The 23,327-nt window shown below is 45.2% G+C and overlaps 1 protein-coding gene across 1 annotated transcript; it reads right to left on the reverse strand.

Moving 5' to 3' along the window:
• Nucleotides 1-595: 595 nt before the first annotated feature.
• LOC144503120 (solute carrier family 2, facilitated glucose transporter member 11-like) lies at nucleotides 596-23,327 on the reverse strand. Its single transcript, XM_078227631.1, has 11 exons — nucleotides 23,241-23,327; nucleotides 19,825-19,985; nucleotides 19,277-19,401; nucleotides 16,483-16,612; nucleotides 14,917-15,065; nucleotides 13,592-13,779; nucleotides 10,904-11,014; nucleotides 10,711-10,812; nucleotides 10,172-10,247; nucleotides 8,277-8,404; nucleotides 596-2,766 (listed from the first exon to the last, which is right to left on the reverse strand). The coding sequence occupies exons 1-11, from the start codon at nucleotides 23,325-23,327 to the stop codon at nucleotides 2,542-2,544; spliced, it is 1,482 nt and encodes a 493-aa protein (XP_078083757.1). The 3' UTR covers nucleotides 596-2,541.

The following is a 23,327-nucleotide window of genomic DNA, read 5'->3' on the forward strand; positions in this document are numbered from 1 at the left end:
TCTGTAAGGGAATCGAGGATCATGGGGATAAGGCAGGAAAGTGGCATTGAGGGTTATTATTTCAGATCATGATCTCATTGAAAGGTGGAGCAGTTTGATGGCCTACTTCTGCTCCTATGTTTTATGATCTTATTTCTCTTGTAGAAGGCACCGTATCAGTTCAGACACTTGGTCACATCATATCGAAGCTCAAGATCCTGCAGAAACTCTGTGGCCAGCTGGTAGCACAGTGACTGGCAAATGCCATTCTTTTGCTGCTGACCCTAAAATCCAGACCATTCACTAGTTATTTGCTTTTCTGTGGGATCTTGATGTGCACCAATTTACTGACATGCTTTCCTACATTCCGCCAGTGACTGCATTTTCAAATTGAGCATTAGCTATGAAACGCTTCAGGACATCAGGAAGTTTTGAAAGATGCAAAGGAGATACAAGCTTGGTGTTTCAGACCAGGAGTTGGCAACTTCAGCTGCCTGTAATGTGCAAAGAAAGTTTCAAGAAGTCACAGTAAAGCTCTGAGCAATTGTGAGAAAGACAGCTTTTAAACATCGAATCCAAATGTACAATAAGAACGCAGGTGCCATGCACATTGTTTAAAAAGTCTTTACTTTCAGAAATATCTTCACAACAGGTAAAAGTCATTGTTTGTCATTTTAATGCTAAATGCTAAGTAACAAACAGTAAACAGTGAACGCAGACCATCAATCAGAGCCCTTTGAGAGCTGAGTGGGTGTGTTAGGATTTGGCGTCATGTGCTGGGGTTATTCATATACACTGAGCACCTGATTCCTGCCACACTGCTGGGGAGTGGACCCGGCAGGGGCCTCTGGCTCCCTAGCAAGTATCTGTATTGGTCTGGTATTTAGAGTCAAATAAATAGGCTTTAAAATTTCAGACAAGCTAGAGAGAGGGCTTTTTCGTTATTCATTCATGGGATGTGGGCGCGCTGGCTAGGCCAGCATTGTCCATCCCTCATTGCCCATGAGATAAATGATAAATAAAAGGTTCAGGTTCTTGTCCAGGTTACCTGGTTGAGTTCAGAGTTCAGCCAGTATCTTTTAGTATTAATATAATGAAAGTTGAGATGTGCTCTTTGGATGGAAACCATGTGGGCTTCCTTGTGCACTGTGACATCAACTCATCACGTTAGGTTCCCGTGAAGATGCCACAGGGATTCCCTTCAGCACTTTTAATGTAAACGAGTTGCATTAAGGTTTTGAAAGATGTCACATGTACCTGCATGTGATCTACCAACTAAGACCAATCCTAATAATGAGAGAGCTCCATCTGGTTAAGATAAAGAGGGAGCTCAGTCTGGTTAAGATAAAGAGGGAGCTCAGTCTGGTTAAGATAACGAAGAGCAGCAGTTTTGTCGAGAGAAAGTTTCTCGACACCATGATTTATTTATTTTTAGTAAAGCATCCGAGGTGAAGTGACAGGGACAGAGGGTCCTTGCTTGTGTAATGATATTTATATTGAAAGGAAACGGGAAATATTGGCATATATAACTGATGGATTCTCAGACTTGATGCCCTCTTATGATTTTATTTGAGGGTTTTAAGAAGACAATCATTGCTCCATTTTCATTAGCGAAGTCTCATTCTTTTTATTGTGATCTAATACTTGATCATGCTTGCTGTTTCCTGACCAACAATTATCGTTTGCCGCATGATTGGGAATCGGTATTAGTTCATTTAAGGTTCAAATCCAAGGAGACTCCTTTGCTCAAATGCACTGTTCCAGGCAGACAACAACCACATTGAAAAGCACAGTTCCATAAATCCATGCACTGCAACTCTCCTCTTTCTTACTGCCCCAGCTGAGTGGCTTGCTAGACCAGTTAGGAATCAACCACGTTGATGTGTGATGAAGTCACCTCTAGGGTAGGTTTCCTTCTCACAAGAACTGTAACACCATCTTTAATCAACACCACCACATTCCTTCTTTTTCTTTTTCTGTTATTCCTAAATACTTGGTAACCAGGAATTTTAAGAACAAGTCCCTGGCCTTGTTTGAGCCATGTCTCTGTTATAACCATGTTATAAACCCATGTGACAATCCTGCATCTTATTAATTACATAATGGACACACAATTTATTACCTCTTTGTCACTTTGAGATGTCCTAAGGCTGTGAAAGACACTTTCTTTATCCTGTTTTAACAATAGGTTCCTTCAGTTTGAGATTTTAAGACACTCCATTAATTGCATTGAGAATAAGTTACAGAGGGAATCGAACACACAAACATTATTTGGCAAGGGGCTGGTAAAGCAGTAAAACCACTTAAAGCCTCTAGTTGTTTTGGGCTATCTCTTCAAAATTGTTCAAAAACATAACCAATCCATCATTCAGAGCCTCTGTGCCTGGCTCTTATTTGTTTCCAGTTGTAGAGAGGGTTCCCATGGTGGGAGCTGTTCACTGATTAGAAACGCTGCCTGCAAAAGGTGCTGAAGTCAGAGTGCACAAGGCAGTGATGTTTTTATCTCCTCCCCCAGCTCCCACCAATGTCCAAATCCATCACAATGTTTATCTCTTTGACACATTACAGTCTGGTAGCAATGACAAAGATCTCTGGATCTTGTTGCCGGGCTTTACTACGAAAGGCCACTGAGCTACCTCCCATCCTCTTTCGGTTTATTTTCCGAAACTCCTCGTTGATTTCCAGAATGGTTTTTCCTTTAGTTTCCGGCAGAATGATGAAGACAAACACTGCAATGATCAGGCAGTCGCCCAGGAATATCAGGAAGCAGAACGGGCCCAGTCCTTCCTGGGGGAGAGAGAGTGAGAGAGGCCAGGATCAGGCAGGGTAACTGGAAAGTGGCATTTTAAATACGCAAATTCACCCCCATCTCTGCGCATCACAGTTACTTTCCTCATTGTTATTTAAACAAAAAATTGTATCTGTACAGCACCATAGTTACACCTCTCCGTAAAGACACATATCTAAGCAGCAACATACCACATGTTTCAGAAATACCTCAAAGGAATTCAGATATAAATGAATTGCTTTGAAATGCAGTTGATAATGACAACCATTTTGTACATAGCAAAGGTTAAATCCAGGAACGACCAGCTAATCTGTTCTTTATACTGCCAAAAGAATGAATATTCCGAGGAGTCCTTGATTAGTGCCAGAGGTTCTTTCACATTGAGCTGAGAGGGCAGACATTTTAACATCTGAAAGATGGCGCCTCCAACAGTGCAGCACTCCCTCAGCAGGGGATTCTGTTTAGTTCAGTTGGCTGGACTGCTGGTTAATGATGTAGAGCAACGTCGACAGTGCAGGTTCAATTCCTGTACCGATTGAGGTTATTCATGAAGGCCGTGCCTTCTCAACCTTGACCCTCACATGAGGAGTGGTGATCTTCAGGTTAAATCACCACCAGTCAGCTCTCCCCATCAAAGGAGAGTGCAGCCTATTACCATCTGGGACTATGGCGACTTTACCTTTACTCCCTCAGTACTGCACTGGAATGTGAGCCTAGATTCCAAGCGGGGCCTGAACTCTCAATCTTTTGACCCAGAGGCTAGAGAACTAACACTGAGCCAAGATGAGTTAACACAAGTGGAGAGGGCTTAAGAAAAACAGGTTCTTTAATATTTCTATGCCTTTAGTCATTTTCTGCATTACCTTTTCCTTCAATTTGTTTTTTAAACATGATCCAAAACTTTCCACTGTGAATTCTTTTTCAGTACAGTTATATGATTCTCTCGAGGTACTGGGGCTAAAAAGGGTTAAATTATGAGGAACTGTTGTATTGGCTAAGCTTGTGTTGCTTTGAGTGTTGAACATAGGAACTAGGAGCAGGAGGAGGCCATTCAGCCCCTCGAGCCTGCTCCGCCATTTAATACCATCATGGCTGATCACATCTCAGCCTCAACTCCACTTTCCTGCCTGTTCTCCATAACCCTTCAACTCCATTACTAATTAAAAATCTGTTTATCTCCTCCTTAAAGAGTTACTCAATGTCCCGGCATCTACCACACTCTGGGGTAGTCAGTTCCACAGACTCACCACCCTCAGAGAAGTAATTTCTCCTCATCTGTGTTATAAATCTGCTACCCCTTATCCTAAAACTATGACCCCTTGTTCTAGATTGCCCCACAAGAGGAAGCACCTGCTCTCCGCCTACTTTGTCAAACCCGTTTATCATCTTATACACCTCAATTAGATCTCCTCTCATTCTTCTAAACTTCAGGGAGTATAGGTCTAGACTGCTCAATCTCTCTGAATAAAACAAACCCCTCATCCCTGGAATCAATCTAGTGAACTTTATCTGAACTGCCTCTAATGCAACTACATCTCTCCTCAAACTGTACACAGTACTTCAGGTGCAGTCTCACCAATGCTTTGTACGGTTGCAGCAACATTTATTTACTTTTATGTTCTATCCCTTTCGCAATAAATGCCAAAATTCCATTTGCTTTCCTTATTACTTGCTGTACCTGCATACCAGCTTTCTGCAACTCATGCACAAGGACACCCCGATTCCTCTGTAATGAAGCACCCCAAAGCCTCTCTCCACTTAGGTAATAAGTTGCCTTTTAAAGGGGGTGATCTCATTAAGGTGTTTACAGTGATTAAATTATTTAAAAGATGGCCAAGGAGGAAGTAGTTCCTCTGGTGGGGGAGTCTAGAACAACGAGATAGAACCTTAAATATAGAGATAGAGTCTCTTGGGTGGTGACAAGAAACATCCCACATAAAGAGGATGGAAATCTTCAATTCTCTCCCCCCTAAAGATATGGCTGTGGGACAATTGAAAGATCAGCATTGATAAACATGCTGAACAAAGACATCAGAACCAGAGATCATAGAAACAACATGACTCGGGGGAGATAACTGATAAACTATCCAAACTTAGAGAGGATGAAAACCCAGATGTGGATCACACATATAAGAAGAAATGAGGGAAGAGATAGCAGAGGCATTTATTACATTTATGTTCAAATTAATTAGGAAAGGGAACAGTGCCAGAGAACAGGAGGACAAATAATGTGATTTGAAAATTTAAGGAAAGATAAAACAAATCCATCAAACTTTTGACAAATTAGCTTAGCATCATTGATAGCATAGAAAATGGACAAAGACAAAATGGAAAACAAGTAGAAATGAAAGATATGATAAAGAGTAGCTCACACAGACAGATTTAAAAAAGGAAGGTCATAAAGTTCTTTGAAGAAATAATAGAGAGCACAGATAACAGTAACATAGTGGAAATAATATATTTGGCTTTTCCAAAGGCCTTTGATAAGGTCGCATATAGAAATCTCATGACCAAGGTCAGAGCATGTAAAGTCGGGACAAATAGTAGAATGGATAATAAGCTGACAAAACAGAGAGTAAAAGTTAAAGGTAGTTACAAAGACTGGCAGAAGGTGTTAAATGGTGTTGTTTTGAGTAGTGAAGATTAAGGGGTGACCTAGGCCGGAATTCTCCGACTCTGCCGGTGGCTAGGATTCTCCGATACGGCTGCAATGAATGGAGATTTAGCTGAGTGCCAGACTCCCTGTTCTCAATGGCAGCGGTGGTGGGGCCTACAACATTGCAGAATTCCAGCCCTAATTGAGGTGTTTACAATTATTAAGTGTTGAAACCAGCATTGTTCCCTATTTACACAAGTGATTTAACCATCAGAAATCAAAAGTACAATTCCAAATTTGCCATGGCACCAGATTAAGGGGTTATAGTTAATACTGAGGAGGACTGCTACAAAATACAGGTACACATTGATAAACTTGCAGAATGGGTGTAAACCGGCCAATGAACTTAACTTTAGATTAATATGAGGTATTGCATATAGGATACTCAGGGAGTTTGAGAGGTTGTTTCCCCTTGTGAGAGAGTCTAGGACCAGAGGTTTTCACTCAGAGGGTGGTGGGTGCGAGGAATCGGCTGCCGGTAGTGGTGGTGATGGAGGCAGATTCAATAGGGTCTTTTAAGAGACTTTTGGATAAGTTCATGGAAGTTACTTAGATAGAGGATTATAGGTAAGCCTAGTAGGTAGGGACATGTTCGGCGCAACTTGTGGGCCGAAGGGCCTGTTTGTGCTGTAGCTTTTCTATGTTCTAGCCAGCACATCTTTCGGACTCCATGATCCATGATCTATCTGAATGAAGGAATGAGCTCAAAGGCCTGACTCCCATCCCTGCTTCTTACATACACTGAACAACGAGGAACACTACAGACAGTCACCCGCAGATCTGACCAAAGAACACACCCGTCAACTCAACACTCTGATCAAAACCTTTGATCCGGACCTTCAGGGCACCCTCCGTGCTCTCATCCCACGTACTCCCCGCGTTGGAGACCTCTACTGCCTCCCAAAGATACACAAGGCAAACACGCCCGGCCGTCCCATCGTTTCAGGCAATGGAATCCTGTGCGAGAATTTCTCCGGCTATGTCGAGGGCATCCTGAAACCCATTGTACAAAGAACCCCCAGCTTTTGTCGCGACACTACGGACTTCCTACAGAAACTCAGCACACATGGAACAATTGAACCAGGAGCACTCCTCGTCACAATGGATGTCTCGGCATTCTACACCAGCATCCCCCACGATGATGGCATTGCTGCAACGGCCTCAGTACTCAATGCCGTCAACTGCCAGTTTCCAGATGCAATTTTACAACTCATCCGCTTCATCCTGGACCACAATGTCTTCACCTTCAACAACCAGTTCTTCATCCAGACACACGGAACACCCATGGGGACCAAATTTGCACCTCAATATGCCAACATCTTCATGCACAGGTTCGAACAAGACTTCTTCACCGCACGGGACCTTCAACCGATGCTATACACTAGATACATCGATGATATTTTCTTCCTTTGGAGTCATGGTGAGCAATCACTGAAACAACTATATGATGACATCAACAAGTTCCATCCCACCATCAGACTCACCATAGACTACTCTCCGGAATCGGTTGCATTCTTGGACACACGCATCTCCATTAAGGACGGTCACCTCAGCACCTCGCTGTACCGCAAGCCCACGAATAACCTCACAATGCTCCACTTCTCCAGCTTCCACCCTAAACACGTTAAAGAAGCCATCCCCTATGGACAAGCCCTCCGTATACACAGGATCTGCTCGGATGAGGAGGATCGCAACAGACACATCCAGACGCTGAAAGATGCCCTCATAAGAACAGGATATGGCGCTCGACTCATCGATCAACAGTTCCGACGTGCCACAGCGAAAAACCGCACCGACCTCCTCAGAAGACAAACACGGGACACGGTGGACAGAGTACCCTTCGTCGTCCAGTACTTCCCCGGAGCGGAGAAGCTACGGCATCTCCTCCGGAGCCTTCAACATGTCATTGATGAAGACGAACATCTCGCCAAGGCCATCCCCACACCCCCACTTCTTGCCTTCAAACAACCACGCAACCTCAAACAGACCATTGTCCGCAGCAAACTACCCAGCCTTCAGGAGAACAGTGACCACGACACCACACAACCCTGCCACAGCAACCTCTGCAAGACGTGCCGGATCATCGACACGGATGCCATCATCTCACGTGAGAACACCATCTACCAGGTACACGGTACCTACTCTTGCAACTCGGCCAACATTGTCTACCTGATACGCTGCAGGAAAGGATGTCCCGAGGCATGGTACATTGGGGAAACCATGCAGACGCTACGACAACGGATGAATGAACACCGCTCAACAATCACCAGGCAAGACTGTTCTCTTCCTGTGGGGGAGCACTTCAGCAGTCACGGGCATTCAGCCTTGGATCTTCAGGTAAGCGTTCTCCAAGGCGGCCTTCACGACACACGACAGCGCAGAGTCGCTGAGCAGAAACTGATAGCCAAGTTCCGCACACATGAGGACGGCCTAAACCGGGATGTTGGATTTATGTCACATTATCAGTAACCCCCACAGTTTGCCTCCTGGGCTTGCAGAATCTCACTGGCTGTTCTGTCTGGAGACAATACACATCTCTTTAACCTGTGCCTAATGCTCCCTCCACCCACATTGTCTGTACCTTTAAGACCTGGCTGGCTTTAGGGATTCGCATTCTAATTAGTATTCTGTAACTTGATGTTGTGTCGCTGTGCACTGTTTGAGAGCACATTTCCACTCCATCTGATGAAGGAGCAGCGCTCCGAAAGCTTATGGTATTTGCTACCAAATAAACCTGTTGGACTTTAACCTGGTGTTGTGAAACTTCTTACTGTCTTACATAACAAGCACTGAAACCTATTGAATTCTATATTGAGGATTCCCTCTTTAAGATCTATTTGTGACCTTACTTACCACAATAAATGGGAATATCATTCCCAGAAGGACAAGGCCCAGCCACTGGAAAGAGCCATTTATCACAAAGGCAACAGGTCGATACGACTGAGTGAAGATTTCAAAGGGGATAATTGCAGTTACACCCGCTGGAAAATCAAACATATTCTCAGTGTCAGATCACTCTGTCCTGGTATACAAATTGTCCAGCTAGCCCCAACCCCCAATCCACCTTGATGGGACAATGCCTCTCCCCTTCCCCTTCCCCCACTACAATAAAACACTGACTTCTCCCCCAATGAATGGCCTCCTTCTCAGCCATTTAGACTTCATGACAATGATTCCCTCTGGTGGGACACTGGCCCCCTCCCACCCTCTGGTGGGACATTGGCCCCCTCCCCCATCTCTGCTGGGACATTGGCCCCCTCCCCACCTCTGCTGGATCATTGGCCCCCTCCCCTCCTCTGGTGGGACACTGGCTCCCTCCCCCCCTGTGGTGGGACACTGCCCCCCTCCCCCATCTCTGGTGGGACACTGCCCCCCTCCCCCATCTTTGGTGGGACACTGCCCCCCTCATCCCCTTCTGGTGGAACACTGGTCCCCTCCCCCCTTCTGTGAGGTAATGCATTTTGGAAGGTCTAATACAGATAGGAAATATACAGTAAATCATAGAAATCATAGAAACCCTACAGTGTAGAAGGAGGCCATTCGGCCCATCGAGTCTGCACCGACCACAATCCCACCCAGGCCCTACCCCCACATATTTACCCGCTAATCCCTCTAACCTACACATCCCAGGACTCTAAGGGGCAATTTTTAACCTGGCCAATCTACCTAACCCGCACATCTTTGTACTGTGGGAGGAAACCGGAGCACCCGGAGGAAACCCACGCAGACACGAGGAGAATGTGCAAACTCCACACAGACAGTGACCCGAGCCGGGAATCGAACCCGGGACCCTGGAGCTGTGAAGCAGCAGTGCTAACCACTGTGCTACCGTGCCGCCCGCAAATGGCAGAACCCTTAGGAGCATTGATAGGCAAAGGGATCTGGGTGTACAGGCACACAGGTCACTGAAAGTGGCAATGCAGGTGGAGAAGGTAGTCAAGAAGGCATACGGCATGCTTGCCTTCATCGGCCAGGGTATTGAGTTTAAAAATTGGCAAGTCATGTTGCCGCTTTATAGAACCTTAGTGAGGCCGCACTTGGAATATAGTGTTCAATTCTGGTTGCCACACTACCAGAAAGATGTGGAGGCTTTGGAGGGGGTACAGAAAAGATTTACCAGGATGTTGCCTGGTATGGAGGGCATTAGCTATGAGGAGAGGTTGGAGAAACATGGTTTGTTCTCACTGGAGCGAGGGAGGTTGAGGGGAGACCTGATAGAAGTCTACAAGATTATGAGAGGCATGGACAGAGTGGATAGTCAGAAGCTTTTTCCCAGGATGGAAAAGTCAATTAATAGGGGGCATAGGTTGAAGGTGCGAGTGGCAAGTTTTAAAAGAGATGTACGAGGCAGATTTTTTACACAGAGAGTGGTGGGTGCCTGGAACTCGTTGCCGGGGGAGGTAGTGGAAGCGGCTACAGTAGTGACTTTTAAGGGGCGTCTTGACAAGTACATGAATGAGATGGGAATAGAGGGATATGGTCCCCGAAAGCGTAGGGGGTTTTAGTTAAGTCGGGCAGCATGGTCGGTGCAGGCTTGGAGGGCCGAAGGGCCTGTTCCTGTGCTGTAATTTTCTTTGTTCTAGTGGGACACTGGTCCCCTCCCCCCTTCTGGTGGGACACTAGTCCCCTCCCCCCACTCTGGTGATACACTGGTACCCTCCCCCCCTCTGGTGGGACACTGGCCCCTCCCCCCCCCCTCTGGTGGGACACTGGTGCTCCAGTTGTTGTGCAAATGTATTTGAACTCACCAGGACCAATTCCATAGCTGAAGATATAGGCGAAGATGAGGAATATGCTGAAGTATGGCATCCAGGTGAACTGATGCTGGAAGACAAGAGGTTGATAGAGAATTGAATATTATACACCAGGGATAAGAGAGCAGAGAATGATCCAGTAATTCTGCAGACAGGTTTTTGATTCTCTCTTAGCAACAATATCACAGATATTCATGGTACCTGTTAGTGTATCACATGTTAAGTGTACAATCATAATGAAAGGGACAACTGCCAGACTATCACCTCCATGAAATTAGGTTCCAGTCTGTAATTCACTCCTGAGAATTTGTTTTTAAAATATTTTCACGGGATATTAGCATCGTTGGCAAGGCCAGAATTTGTTGCCCATCCTTCTGGAAGCGTTGCATTCCGTATTGTACATGTAAACCCCACCAAACTCCTCAATTCAATTCTAGCCTTCAACTTACTCCCCAGTATCTGTTACCGTAGATATTTTAACCTCCCCCCCCCCCCCCGAGCCTCTTGATTAGATTCCAGACACTAACACTCACCTGCAAAGGCAGAGAGACACACAAGAGTGCTGCCCACAGAGTCATCAGGCTGTATCCTTTCCACAGTAAGGCCTTTCTCCCATCTCGCTCGATGAAAAATCCCTGACCAAAACAACAGGCGAACAGTCAAACAAGCTGCTCGTGTGAAGCCCATTCCCTCTCCCCATCACTTCCCAATCTGACTGGCACTTACAGAAATCATTGAAGTCAGCAAGAGTGTCGCACCAGCCCCTAACACCACATACGGTATCGTCCAATCAGGAATTCCAGCTTCCTGGAATACTTCCGAGGAGTAGAAATAAATCTAGGAGAAAGAAAACCAAGTAAACTTCAGAGCTGCTATCTTTCTTTTACTGTAACAGCACGCATTCAGTGTGCCTAAACAATGTTGAAGACAGGAATGGGTTAATGGGTTAACACTTCTAAGCATTGAAACCCGAACTTTATATTACTTAGAGATTTGTGAGAAGTATTGTAGAAACTTGTTTTCGTGTCTGTAAAGCCTGTTTTCATGTCTCACATTAGTGAGACACCCCACAGGTGTTCACAGAGAGCAACAACAGTCACGGCCTTGAGACAACCGTGAAGAAACCGCCAAGGCAGCAAGGTTCACACGATGGAGGACAAGCTACAGCCTGGGAACCTGTGGGGCTTGGGAAACTGCGGGCGTGGCGGGGGGGGGGGGGGGGGGGGGATGGGTATAAGTATCTGTTCTTAACCTGTATTTGGCGAGAGGCCTGAGACCGTGTTAAGAATCGGACCTCTCCCACAATTGTGAAAATAAACCACTGTACTTTGACCTACGACTAGTCTCAGAGGTATTTTTGCCTACAACAAGTGTTCCTTAATCATGTGTTTTCATTCTCACTCTCTTGTCTTGCTTTCTCTATCTGTGGCTTTCCCTTAGTCTTTCAGTTATCTTTCTTTCTGTCACAGTCTCTGTATGTCCATTAACTCTCTGTACTAAGTGTATGTGTGTGTGTGCATGTGTGTGTTTAATCATGTATGTCTGTGTTTGTCTGGGTGTGTGTCTCTACATGTCTGTGTGTGTCTCTATGTGTCAGTGTGTGTGAGTGTCTTTGCGTGTGTGTAACTGTTTTTTGTTCATTCACAGGATGCAGGCATCGCTGGCTAGGCCAGCATTTGTTGCCCATTCCTAATTGCCCTTGAGAAGGTGGTGGTGAGCTGATTTCTTGAACTCTGCATTTCATGTGGTGTTAGGGAAGGAGTTCCAGGATTTTGACCCAGCAACAGTGAAAGAACAGCGATATGTTTCCAAGTCAGGGTGGTGTGTGGCTTGGAGGAGAATTTGCAGATGGTGGTGTTTCCATGCATGTGCTGCCCTTATCCTTCTCGGTTGTAGAATAGCTTTGGAAGCTGCTGTTGAAGAAGTGATGCATCTTGTAGATGGCACACACGGCTGCTACAGTGTGTGGAGGTAGTGCTTGTTTAAGGTGGTGAATGGGGTGCCAATAAGTGACCTGTTTTGTCCTGGATGGTGTTGAGCTTCTTGAGTGTTGTTGGAGCTGCATTCTTTAAAGTTTCAAAGTTTATTTATTAGTCACAAGTAGGCTTACATTAACACTGCAATGAAGTTACTGTGAAAATCCCCTAGCTGCCACACTCCAGCACCTGTTCAGGTACACTGAGGGAGAATTTAGCATGGCCAATGCACCTAACCAGCATGTTTTTCGGACTGTGGGAGGAAACCAGAGCAACCGGAGGAAACCCACACAGACACGGGGAGAACGTGCAAACTCCACACAGATAGAGACCCAAGCTGGGAATCGAACTCGGGTCCCTGGTGCTGTGAAGCAGCAGTGCTAACCAGAGAGCGGCCCAGGCAACTGGAGAGTATTCCATCACACACCTGATTTGTGCCTTTTAGATGGTGGACAGGCTTTGGGGAGTTGGGAGGCGAGTTACTCTCCAGAATTCCCAATTTCTGTGTGTTTGAGTGTGTGTGGCTGAGAGAGACTGCTCTGTTTCTAACTCCTTGTGTCTCTCTTTTACTCTCTGTTCTCTCTGGTCCGTATCTTCTGAGGCACAGCAATCATCGTTGGACTGCCACTGCACCCGGAGATTTCCCCAACCCGATGCTGCTCAGCATTTCTACTGGAGTCTCCTGAAGCTGGCTGTGAAAACCCAGCGCAGTGTCCCTCGCAGAACTCCGTGGGATCACAGTAGAGTCAGGGAAGACAAACACGCTAGCTTTTTATATCACTAGCTGTCGAATGGTGAGTTTAAATGTCTAGTCTGAATCTCAGTGAGTGAATGTTAGTGAATGGGTGAGTGGATAGAGGGAGTTGGGTGAGCTGTGTAAGTGGGCAGGAGGTAGGTGAGTGAGTTGGGCAACTGGGTAGATGGGTGAATGGGTAGTCGAGTCAGGGGATAGTTGGTCAGGAGGGTGGTCTGGTTGGATTGGGCAGGGAGGGTAATCGGCTGGACGGGTGGAGTAGTTGGGGGGGGGGGCGGTAGTTGCGGGGCTTGGGGGAGTGGTCAGGGGGTCAGAAGGGTAGTTGAGGGGATGTGAATGGCAGGGTGTTGTGTACCATCACCTAGGTAAGTACCCAGGTAAGTATATCGGAATTATCCAAAATCTTCGACTCGAAGTCAGAGTCAAAAATGTTTACAGAGGGTCACAGGAAGCAGGGAATTGTCCTGGGCATTTCCTAAAGAAGTCAGTACTTCCATAGGGTCCTAACGTACACCTCAGTCGAATGTCTGGTCTCCAACAATCCGGAGACCAGAAGATTTAACCCACTGTCTTCTTTCGCTTTTTTGTTTCTCCCAGTCGCGAGTTCAACCTCTTTCTGAGGTGTCTGTCTCCCAGTCGGTCTCCTGCACTGAATTAGATGTGTTAAATGCTGCCCATACTCACCGCATTGATGCCGCACAGCTGCATGGCAACAGTCAGCATGATGTTGGTTATGAGCTGCCATCGTACCGAACGGTCTTGGAACAGCTCCCGAGCAGTCTTTGGTCGTTCTCCCTTCGCTGCAGCCTGTTCAGCCTCCATGTCCTGGACCTCCTCAAAAAAGTCTCCCTGACCCCAGAGTCTCCGGAGTGCTGAGGAGTGATATACAAGAGCAGGCAATTATTTGGGGAGAGAGGGGCTTCATCAAGAATCTAACATCTCCTCACAAGCCTTATATCAGGGTGAAGTGTTGACTAATTCCTGTCTGCCTGATTTCTGTTTATTCAGTACAGAGGTGCTATGATTTTAAAATTCTGAACCTTGTTGTCAAATCCCTCCATGACCTTGCCCTTTCCCTATTTCTGTAACCTTCTCCAGCCCTAAAACCCTCTGAATTACCTGCAATCCTCCAATTCTGACCACTCTGTGTGCCTCTGCTTTGGCACCATTGGAAGCCATGTCTTCAGTTTCGAAGTCCTAAGCTCTGGAATTCCCTCACTAAACCTTTCCACCTCTCTACCTCCTTTGGGGTGTCCCTGGAAGCCTATCTATTGGACTAGCTTTTGTCAGTTATCCAAATATCTCCTTTTGTGCCTCTATTTCAAAATGGATCTGATAAGGATTTTGTGTAGTGTCTTCAGTTCCTCAAAATGGAATAGGATTCTCAGCGAAATAGAGCAGGGTGTTAATGATACTGTGCGCTACACAACAATTCATGGTTTTTCTCAAGAAAATGGAGGAAATGGCCTGGTTCAGATCCAGCCAGGCGTCTCACTGCTTGATCACGTGCATGCTATGTAGTTGCAGAATGTGTTCAATTATTTCATTGTGGCACCAACATCTAACCTGCCTTTGGGATAATTGATTATTTAGCCAAAACTATTTTCACTAAATCCGGCCCATTTGAAGTACACAACCCCCACCCCCCACCCCACCAACCTCCCAATCGCCCACCCCTCCCCAAACCCCCAACCCTGCCCCATCGATCAAAACATACTGCTTCCCTCTCCCCCAATTGCCCACCCCTCCCCATCGCCCGACCTCCAACCCTCCCCCATCGACCAAAACCCACTCCTCCCCAAACCCCCAACCCTCCCCCATCAAACAAAACCTACAACTCCCCTTCGTCCGCCGGTCCCCCAATCACCCACCCCTCCCCCAGTGCCTCCCCCATTGCCCAACCCCCATCACCCAACCCCCCATCGCCTACCCCTCCCCACCTCTCCCTATCACCCAACCCTCCCCCATCGACCAAAACCCACCCCTCCCCCATTGCCCCTTGCACTCACCGTCCACACATAGGACCTTATTGCCCCTGTCAATCAGAAGGTATCTGGGGCTCTCTGGGAACCAGGGCAGCAGGAAAAGCTGAATGAGGGCAGGCAGGCCACTGAAAGCCAGCAGCAGTGGCCAGGCGTTCTCGGTGCCTAAGATCTCCCTGAGGAACAACAAAGGTGGATAGACAGTGATGTTAGAAAGCATCAGACACTGGCCATCACCCTGAGTATTCACACCAACACATTTACGCATGTACTCCACTGCAGTGACATTCAATACAAATCACTTACACGCACAGCTAGCACACCGCTTTTAACCACAGGCACTAATTTTAGCAGAAAACCTATTACACACTTTTTAGTTAATATACTTCACATGTATATATACTTGTTAATATTTCATAAATATCTACCATCAATCATTAACTAAGGAAGTAAATGGCAGATGGTGGAATTTGAATTCAATAAAAATATCTGGAGTTAAGGATCCACTGATGACCATGAAACCATTGTTGATTGTCGGGAAAACCCATCTGGTTCATTAATGTCCTTTAGGGAAGGAAATCTGCCGTTCTTACCCGGTCTGGCCTACAGGTGACTCCAGAGCCACAGCAATGTGGGTGACTCTCAACTGACCTCTGAACAAGGACAACTAGGGATGAGCAATAAATGCTGGCTAGCCAGTGACGCCCATGTCCCACGAATGAATAAAAAGCACTCTGATTTTCAGTCATTATTTTGTAAACAAAATTTTCAGAAAAGTTGAGTTTTATTTGCACATGCTGTGTGATTATAAGTATTGCGATCATGTGCCCAATATCAACGATCAGTTTTTATTTTCTGATCAGTAATTACCCATATCCAGATATCCAATTAGCAATCAGTGGGTTGGAATTATCCAGCAGGTTTGAAGCTAAGGAGAGGGTTCTCAGATCAGAGGGGAAGAGCTTTATGACAGTGGATGGAGGGACACTCATGGTGTTGGAGGCAATGATCAGGATTATTCCAGCTTCTTGTGCATTCCCAACTGCCTTTGCCCCACCATTGATGGTTGTGCCTTCGGCTCTCAGGCCATAAGCTCTGAATTTCCCTTCCTAAAGCCCGCCACCTCCCTACCTCGCTCTCTCTTACTTTAAAATGTCCCTTAAAATCTATCTTTTTGACCAAGCTTTTGGTCACCTGTCCTAATGTCTCATTCTTTGGTTCAATATCACTTTTTGTCTGATTTTGCGCCTATGAAGTGCTTTGGGACATTCAACTGTACTAAAGGAGCTATTTACAGGCAAGTTATTATTTGTATCGGGAATTTATGACAAATCGTCCACCTTCAGAGAGAGTTGTAGCTGTTTTAGGAGCACAGAGAGATGGACCGTGTTGGTAGTCACAGGGCCTATATAAGCCTTTGACTGGTCAATTCCATTGGGGTTATCATGCCAGTATCATTCACTTCCCAATAAGTTATTTTTAAACGTTATTTAAAAAGAGTCAAGGAAAAATTAAACCTTCAGCAATCCCTCAGCAAGAAACAAGAAGTAAATACTGGGTGAAATTCATACATTTAAAAATTGAGAGTTTTACCTGAGTCCAACTACTTGTCCAATGAATTTTCCAAAAGCAACAAACATTGCACGTGTCAGAGACACCAGACCTCGCAGTTCCTTTGGCGCACTCTCCCCTAGGTACATACTGTGAACATTGAGGCCAATACCTTCAAATAACAGAGTAAAAAATCTCTGAGTTGATAAAAGCAAATTTCATTCACTTCATTGTCCACTTTAACAAACCAGCCCCAAGTATTGAATACAGTTTTGTCTCATTTGCCTGGGTTCTTCTTGGCCTGCACCCCCACTTTAATAATCCATGTCTCAGTTTACAACACAGTAATGACAGTTACTGTCATCAATAATCCATTCACCAGTACAGTCAACAGTAACACACCCAACCGTACAGTCATCGGTAATACACTCAACAGTACAGTCATCAATACACATACCCAACCGTACAGTCATCAATACACACAACCATACAGTCATCAATACAGACGCCCAACCGGACAGTCATCAATACACACAACCGTACAGTCATCAATACACACGCCCAACCGTACAGTCATCAATACACACGCCCAACAGTACAGTCATCAATACACACACCAAACTGTACAGTCATCGATAACACACTCAACAGTACAGTCATCAATACACACGGCCAACCGTACAGTCATCAATACACACACCCAACCGTACAGTTATTGATAACACACTCAACAGTAGTCATTGATAACACACTCAACAGTACAGTCATCAATACACATGCCCAACCGTACAGTCATCGATGCACACACTCAACCGTACAGTTATCAATACACACACCCAACCGTACAGTCATTGATACACACACTCAACTGTACAGTCATCAATACACACGCCCAACCGTACAGTGATCATTACACACACCCAACCGTACAGTCATCAATACACACGCCCAACCGTACAGTGATCATTACACACACCCAACCGTACAGTCATCAATACACACACCCAACCGTACAGTCATCAATACACACACCCAACCGTACAGTCATTGATAACACGCTCAACAGTACAGTCATCAATACACATGCCCAACCTTACAGTCATCGATGCACACACCCAACTGTACAGTCATTGATACTCACACTCAACTGTACAGTCATCAATACACACACCCAACTGTACAGTCATTGATATATACACTCAACCGTACAGTCATCAATACACACACCCAACCGTACAGTCATCAATACACACACCCAACCGTACAGTCATTGATACACACACTCAACCGTACAGTCAACAATACACACACCCAACTGTATAGTCATCAATACACGCACCCAACCGTACAGTCATTGATACACACACCCAACCGTACAGTCATCAATACACACGCCCAACCGTACAGTGATCATTACACACACCCAACCGTACAGTCATCAATACACACACCCAACCGTACAGTCATCAATACACACACCCAACCGTACAGTCATTGATAACACGCTCAACAGTACAGTCATCAATACACATGCCCAACCTTACAGTCATCGATGCACACACCCAACTGTACAGTCATTGATACTCACACTCAACTGTACAGTCATCAATACACACACCCAACTGTACAGTCATTGATATATACACTCAACCGTACAGTCATCAATACACACACCCAACCGTACAGTCATCAATACACACACCCAACCGTACAGTCATTGATACACACACTCAACCGTACAGTCAACAATACACACACCCAACTGTATAGTCATCAATACACGCACCCAACCGTACAGTCATTGATACACACACTCAACCGTACAGTCAACAATACACACACCCAACTGTACAGTCATCAATACACACACCCAACCGTACAGTCATTGATACACACACTCAACCGTACAGTCAACAATACACACACCCAACTGTACAGTTATCAATACACACACCCAACCGTACAGTCATTGATAACACACTCAACAGTAGTCATCAATACACATGCCCAACTGTACAGTCATCAATACACACACCCAACCGTACAGTCATCAATACACACGCCCAACAGTACAGTCATCAATACACACGCCCAACTATACAGTCATCAATACACACACCCAACCGTACAGTCATCGATACACACGCCCAACAGCACAGTCATCAGTAACGCAATCCACAGTACAGACAGTCAACAGTATGCTCATTGATAACAAACTCAGTATTACAGTCATCGATATCACACTCAGAAGTATCAATAATACTTGATGAGTGCAATGAGAGAGAGGTTTGCCTGTAAGTAAATGGATGGGATTGCCATTCAGCATTCTGGACAATACATTTGTGAAGCTGTAAACAATAAGCTAAAAGCACAATGCTGTGGATTTAAACTGAGGTCTGGTACGGGAATTCAATCTGTATTGAAGCAATTTAGTGAACAAGAGGTTCAGTCAGTTGTTCAGTGCTTTGTCAAGCCCATTCAATCACTTAGCTAGAACAAAGCTCTCTCTCACACCTTCTCTCTGAATACTAAAGATCGCTTACAGAGTAAGGAATTTCTCTGGTGAAATGGACCGACTCATCATTCAAGTGTCCCCACAATCCCTGTTAAAGTACCAGAGGATGTACATTTTTTGCTGAAGAATTTGACTCCATTTTAACAGTGTCATGTTGGCTTGCCGCCACCCCCCCACCCCCCAAGGACACTCCCAGCTGACCCCACATGGGCCCGGGGTTACATAACAACATCAGACAAAACAGTTGAACTGCAGTTGACAAAAACTTAACAGCAAATTTTGAAAGACGACCAAAGGAGGACAAAGCACTTCCACTGGTACCTGCATTGATTCCATACAGGAACCTCCCCACCAGGATCATCTCAAAGGACCGTCCCACCTTGCTGAACATCATTATTATTGCAGCTATGATGGCCACAATGTTGTTGAAAAGCAGAGCGTTCTTCCTGGAACACAAAGCAAGTGGTTTCATGAACAGGAGCAATTCCGCAAAGTCAGATGTTTCTCTGCTGCTTACTGGTGTGGACATGTTAATGGGCAGTTTATCTTTGATTCTATTCCTCATTGAGAGGGAAGACAAATTAGCTGGTAAGTAATTGCAGGACTGTCAGCATGTGACTCCGGGCAGTGGCACTGTCTTTATGGGCAAATCACCTCAGCCTGTGGCCACACTAGCTGATCAGTGAACAAACCATTTTAGTTTACAGATTAGCCACCTATCAGATTAAACAAGTCGCAATGTACCTCCCCTTTAGATTGGCTGATGGGTGATAAATATTGGCAAATCTGAAGCAAAAAGAGAAATCCATGGAAAATACATTTACATCTTGTGCATTATGTTCACTGAGTAGATTCCTGGCAGTCCTTACCTCCCATACTTTATTGAGAGATGTCCAGCATTTAGGGCTCCAATCAGTCCTCCAATTGGATATATCGAGACAATCACACACCAGAGCAGTGTGACAGCAGTTTCATCCAGCGTTGTCCCGAAGCGGATAATCCATGTCTCAGCAATGAATGCCTTAATAAACTGTGACATTAAAAAGAAACAGAAATTATAGAAAGGAAGACTTGCATTTATATCGAGCCTTTCACTAACGTCAGGATATCTCAAAGCACTTTACACCCAATGAGGTACTTTTTGAAATTGCAGTCACTGTGGAATCGGGAATCAAATGAGCGTGGATTGGCGCAATCTCAAATTTTCCACATTCTTGACAAAAAGTGGGAAATGGCGCCAAAAGGCAGTCAGTATTGGAAAGTTAAGGGCAGATGCAAAGGGCGAGATTTCTCAGGACCAGTGAGAGAACAAGACAATACCACTTGTCACACGTATTGGGTGGTAAGGTGGCACAGTGGTTAGCACCGCTGCCTCACAGCGCCAGGGACCCAGGTTCAATTCCGGCCTCGGATGAATGCAAAACAAACTACTCATAGAATCCCTACAGTGCAGAAGGAGGCCATTCGGCCCTCAAACTTGCACCAACAACAATCACCATCCAGACTCGATCCCCGTAACCCCAGGTATTTACCCTGATAATCTCCCTGACACTAAGGGTCAATTTAGAATGGCCAATCCACCTAACCTGCACATCTTTGGACTGTGGGAGGAAATTGGAGCAGCCAAAGGAAACCCATGCAGACATGGGGAGAATGTGCAAACTCCACACAGACAGTGACCCGAGGCTGGAATCGAACCCGGGTCCCTGGCGCATTTGAGGCAGCAGTGCTAACTACTGTGTCACCGTGCCGCCCAGCAAGTTAGAAAGTGAAAATGTTATCATCCCAGATGGGACTCAAACCCACAATCCCTGGCTTAGGAGGCCAGTGCTTTATCCATTAGGCCACTGGGGAGGCCCAAAATGAACCTCACGTCTGAGGAAACAACAGATAAAGAATCGACGAGGTTGGGATTTGAACCCATGCGTGCAAAGCACAAAGCATTCAAAGAAAACCAGAATTTTGTTAATTCTTTGGGATTTGGGTGTCACTGGTGAGGCCAGCATTTGTTACCCATCCCTAATTACTCGAACTGAGTGGCTTGCTGGGCTATTCCTGGGCAGTTAAGAGTCAACCACATTACTGTGGGTCTGGAGTCAGATGCAGGCAGAGTTCCTTCACTTGAGGGCATTACTAAACCAGATGGGTTTTTTTTAACATGGCAATTGATGATAGTTTCATGGTCACCATTACTGGGATTTGAACCCTTGTGCCTAGATCATTAATCTGGGTCCTTGGATTACTAATCCAGTGACATTATCACTACATCCACTGTCTCCTCCTGTATTCTGGCCAATATTAATCCCACAACCAACATCACTAGAACAGATGATCTGATTATGATAACATTGCTGTGTGTGGGATCTTGCTGTTTGTGGGATCTTGCTGTGAGTGGGATCTTGCTGTGCACTGACTCTGTTGCATTTTCTTTATTACTGCAATAATTGTACTTACAGAAGCACCTAATTGGTTGTAAAATGTTTTGGGATGTCCTTAAGCTGTGCAAGGTGCATTATTAAGCTCTTTTTGTGTATGAAACCTCATTGTGATGCTGACAAGCTTCTCTGTGGTAAGTCAAGTAGTGTCTTTCAATATCACGTATCATAGCCATAGAGTAATAGAGTTTTACAGCACTGAAAGAGGCCATTTGGCCCATCATGTCTCTGCCGGCCATCAAGTACCTATCTATTGTAATTCCAGCAATTGATCAGTAGCCTTGAATGCTGTGGCATTTCAGAATCCCATCTAAATGCTTCTTAAATGTTGTGAGGATTCCCACCTCTACCATCCTTTCAGGCAGTGAGTTCTAGATTCCCACCACCCTCTGGATGAAAAGGTATTTCCTCAAACTCCCTCTAAATTCCCTCTAAAACCTTAAATCTATGCCCACTGATTATTGACCCCTCTATTAGGGGGAAACGTTTCTTCACGGGATGTAAATTCAGTCAATGATTGAATTGCTGGTGGGTGACACTGAGAGAGAGACAATTAAATCACACCCTGTCTCCAGACAAGGATACATCAAAAGCACGAAAACCATACAGAAACTAACTGCCATCTCCTGTGGAGATAATGAGAGCTATTTATCATCTCAGCAGGAATGATATCTTGGGAGCACTGTCCCAGATGGTTTGTAGATTTTTGCTTTCCAGAAATATACAAATACTGGGACAAAAGCCAGCTGCAAAACTTGGTAAGTGTCAACTAGTGCTGGGTGTGTCAGTGTGTGACGCAAGAAGAGAGACGGCCGCAACAGATCCCTACAATTGTTTTTGTAAGTAACTCTCTCTCTCTCTCGATTGCTGAAGCAAAGTCACAGCTGAAAAGGAAAGAGGGCAGTTTCTCAGCCAAACTGCAGAACACGAATGTAGAAACCAACTATTCACCTGCTGGAGTCAGTGCTACTGGAATCACTAATCATAACGGCCGCAATATTCCACCATCTATTCCTCATGGACAAGTCAAAGACCGATTTTTTTTTAACGTACTTTTGGACTTCATTTTTATTTTTAACCCATGTGAATGTTTACGTACGTGCTTTATCATTTTTCATAATTAATAAACTCCCTCTTTTTTAACTCAAGAAAGCCTGATTAAATTGGCCCCTTTTAAAACAAATATATTGGTCGGGGAAAAGGTATCCGCAAGGGAAGGGATCCCTTTTTAATTTAATCCTTTTGCAACGAACCGAGGGGGTTGAATAAAGGGAGCCAGTTCATCCCTCCTCACCTGAGAGCTTCCCCTGGAGCCTGGTCGTAACAAAATAGTCACAATAATAACTCTCAAAAACTTGAAGAGAACAAGTTTGCAGTTTGAAGAAGAATTGTGTTTGACTTGAAACATTACTTCTGTTTTACTCTCCACAGATCCTGTCAGACCTGCCGAGTACTTCTAACATTTTCTGTTTTTATTTCAGATTTCCAGTATCTGCAATATTTTGCTTTTATTTGAAACTGCAGAGAAAAAGAGTGGGGGAGGGGGACTAATTGAATAGTTCTTTCAAGGAACTGGTCCAGGCATGATGACCCAAATGGCCTCCTTCTAAACTGTATGATTCTATGGCTTCTTTCATGCAAGAGCACTTTCAGACTGCAGGGAAGGGGTTTTAACCCCATCAGTCTGGGTAGGTTTGCTCCCTTGATCCCAGAGGTGGAATGACAGTAACTCACCCAGAGCATCATTCAATCCCCAAACTCTGTTAAAGCAGTCACTCCCTCAGTCTGCTTCACAGATTAAATGGAAATGATCAACACCACCTCTTTCAATACAAACTGGGATTACTTACCGTCGAAGGTGCGTTGATTGAAGACATGTTGAATCCATATTGGAAGCCGCCTCCAATGCCAGTCACAAGGATCAGTGGGAGAAGCAT

Source organism: Mustelus asterias, chromosome 13 (assembly GCF_964213995.1).
Source record: "Mustelus asterias chromosome 13, sMusAst1.hap1.1, whole genome shotgun sequence".
Classification (NCBI taxonomy): domain Eukaryota; kingdom Metazoa; phylum Chordata; class Chondrichthyes; order Carcharhiniformes; family Triakidae; genus Mustelus; species Mustelus asterias.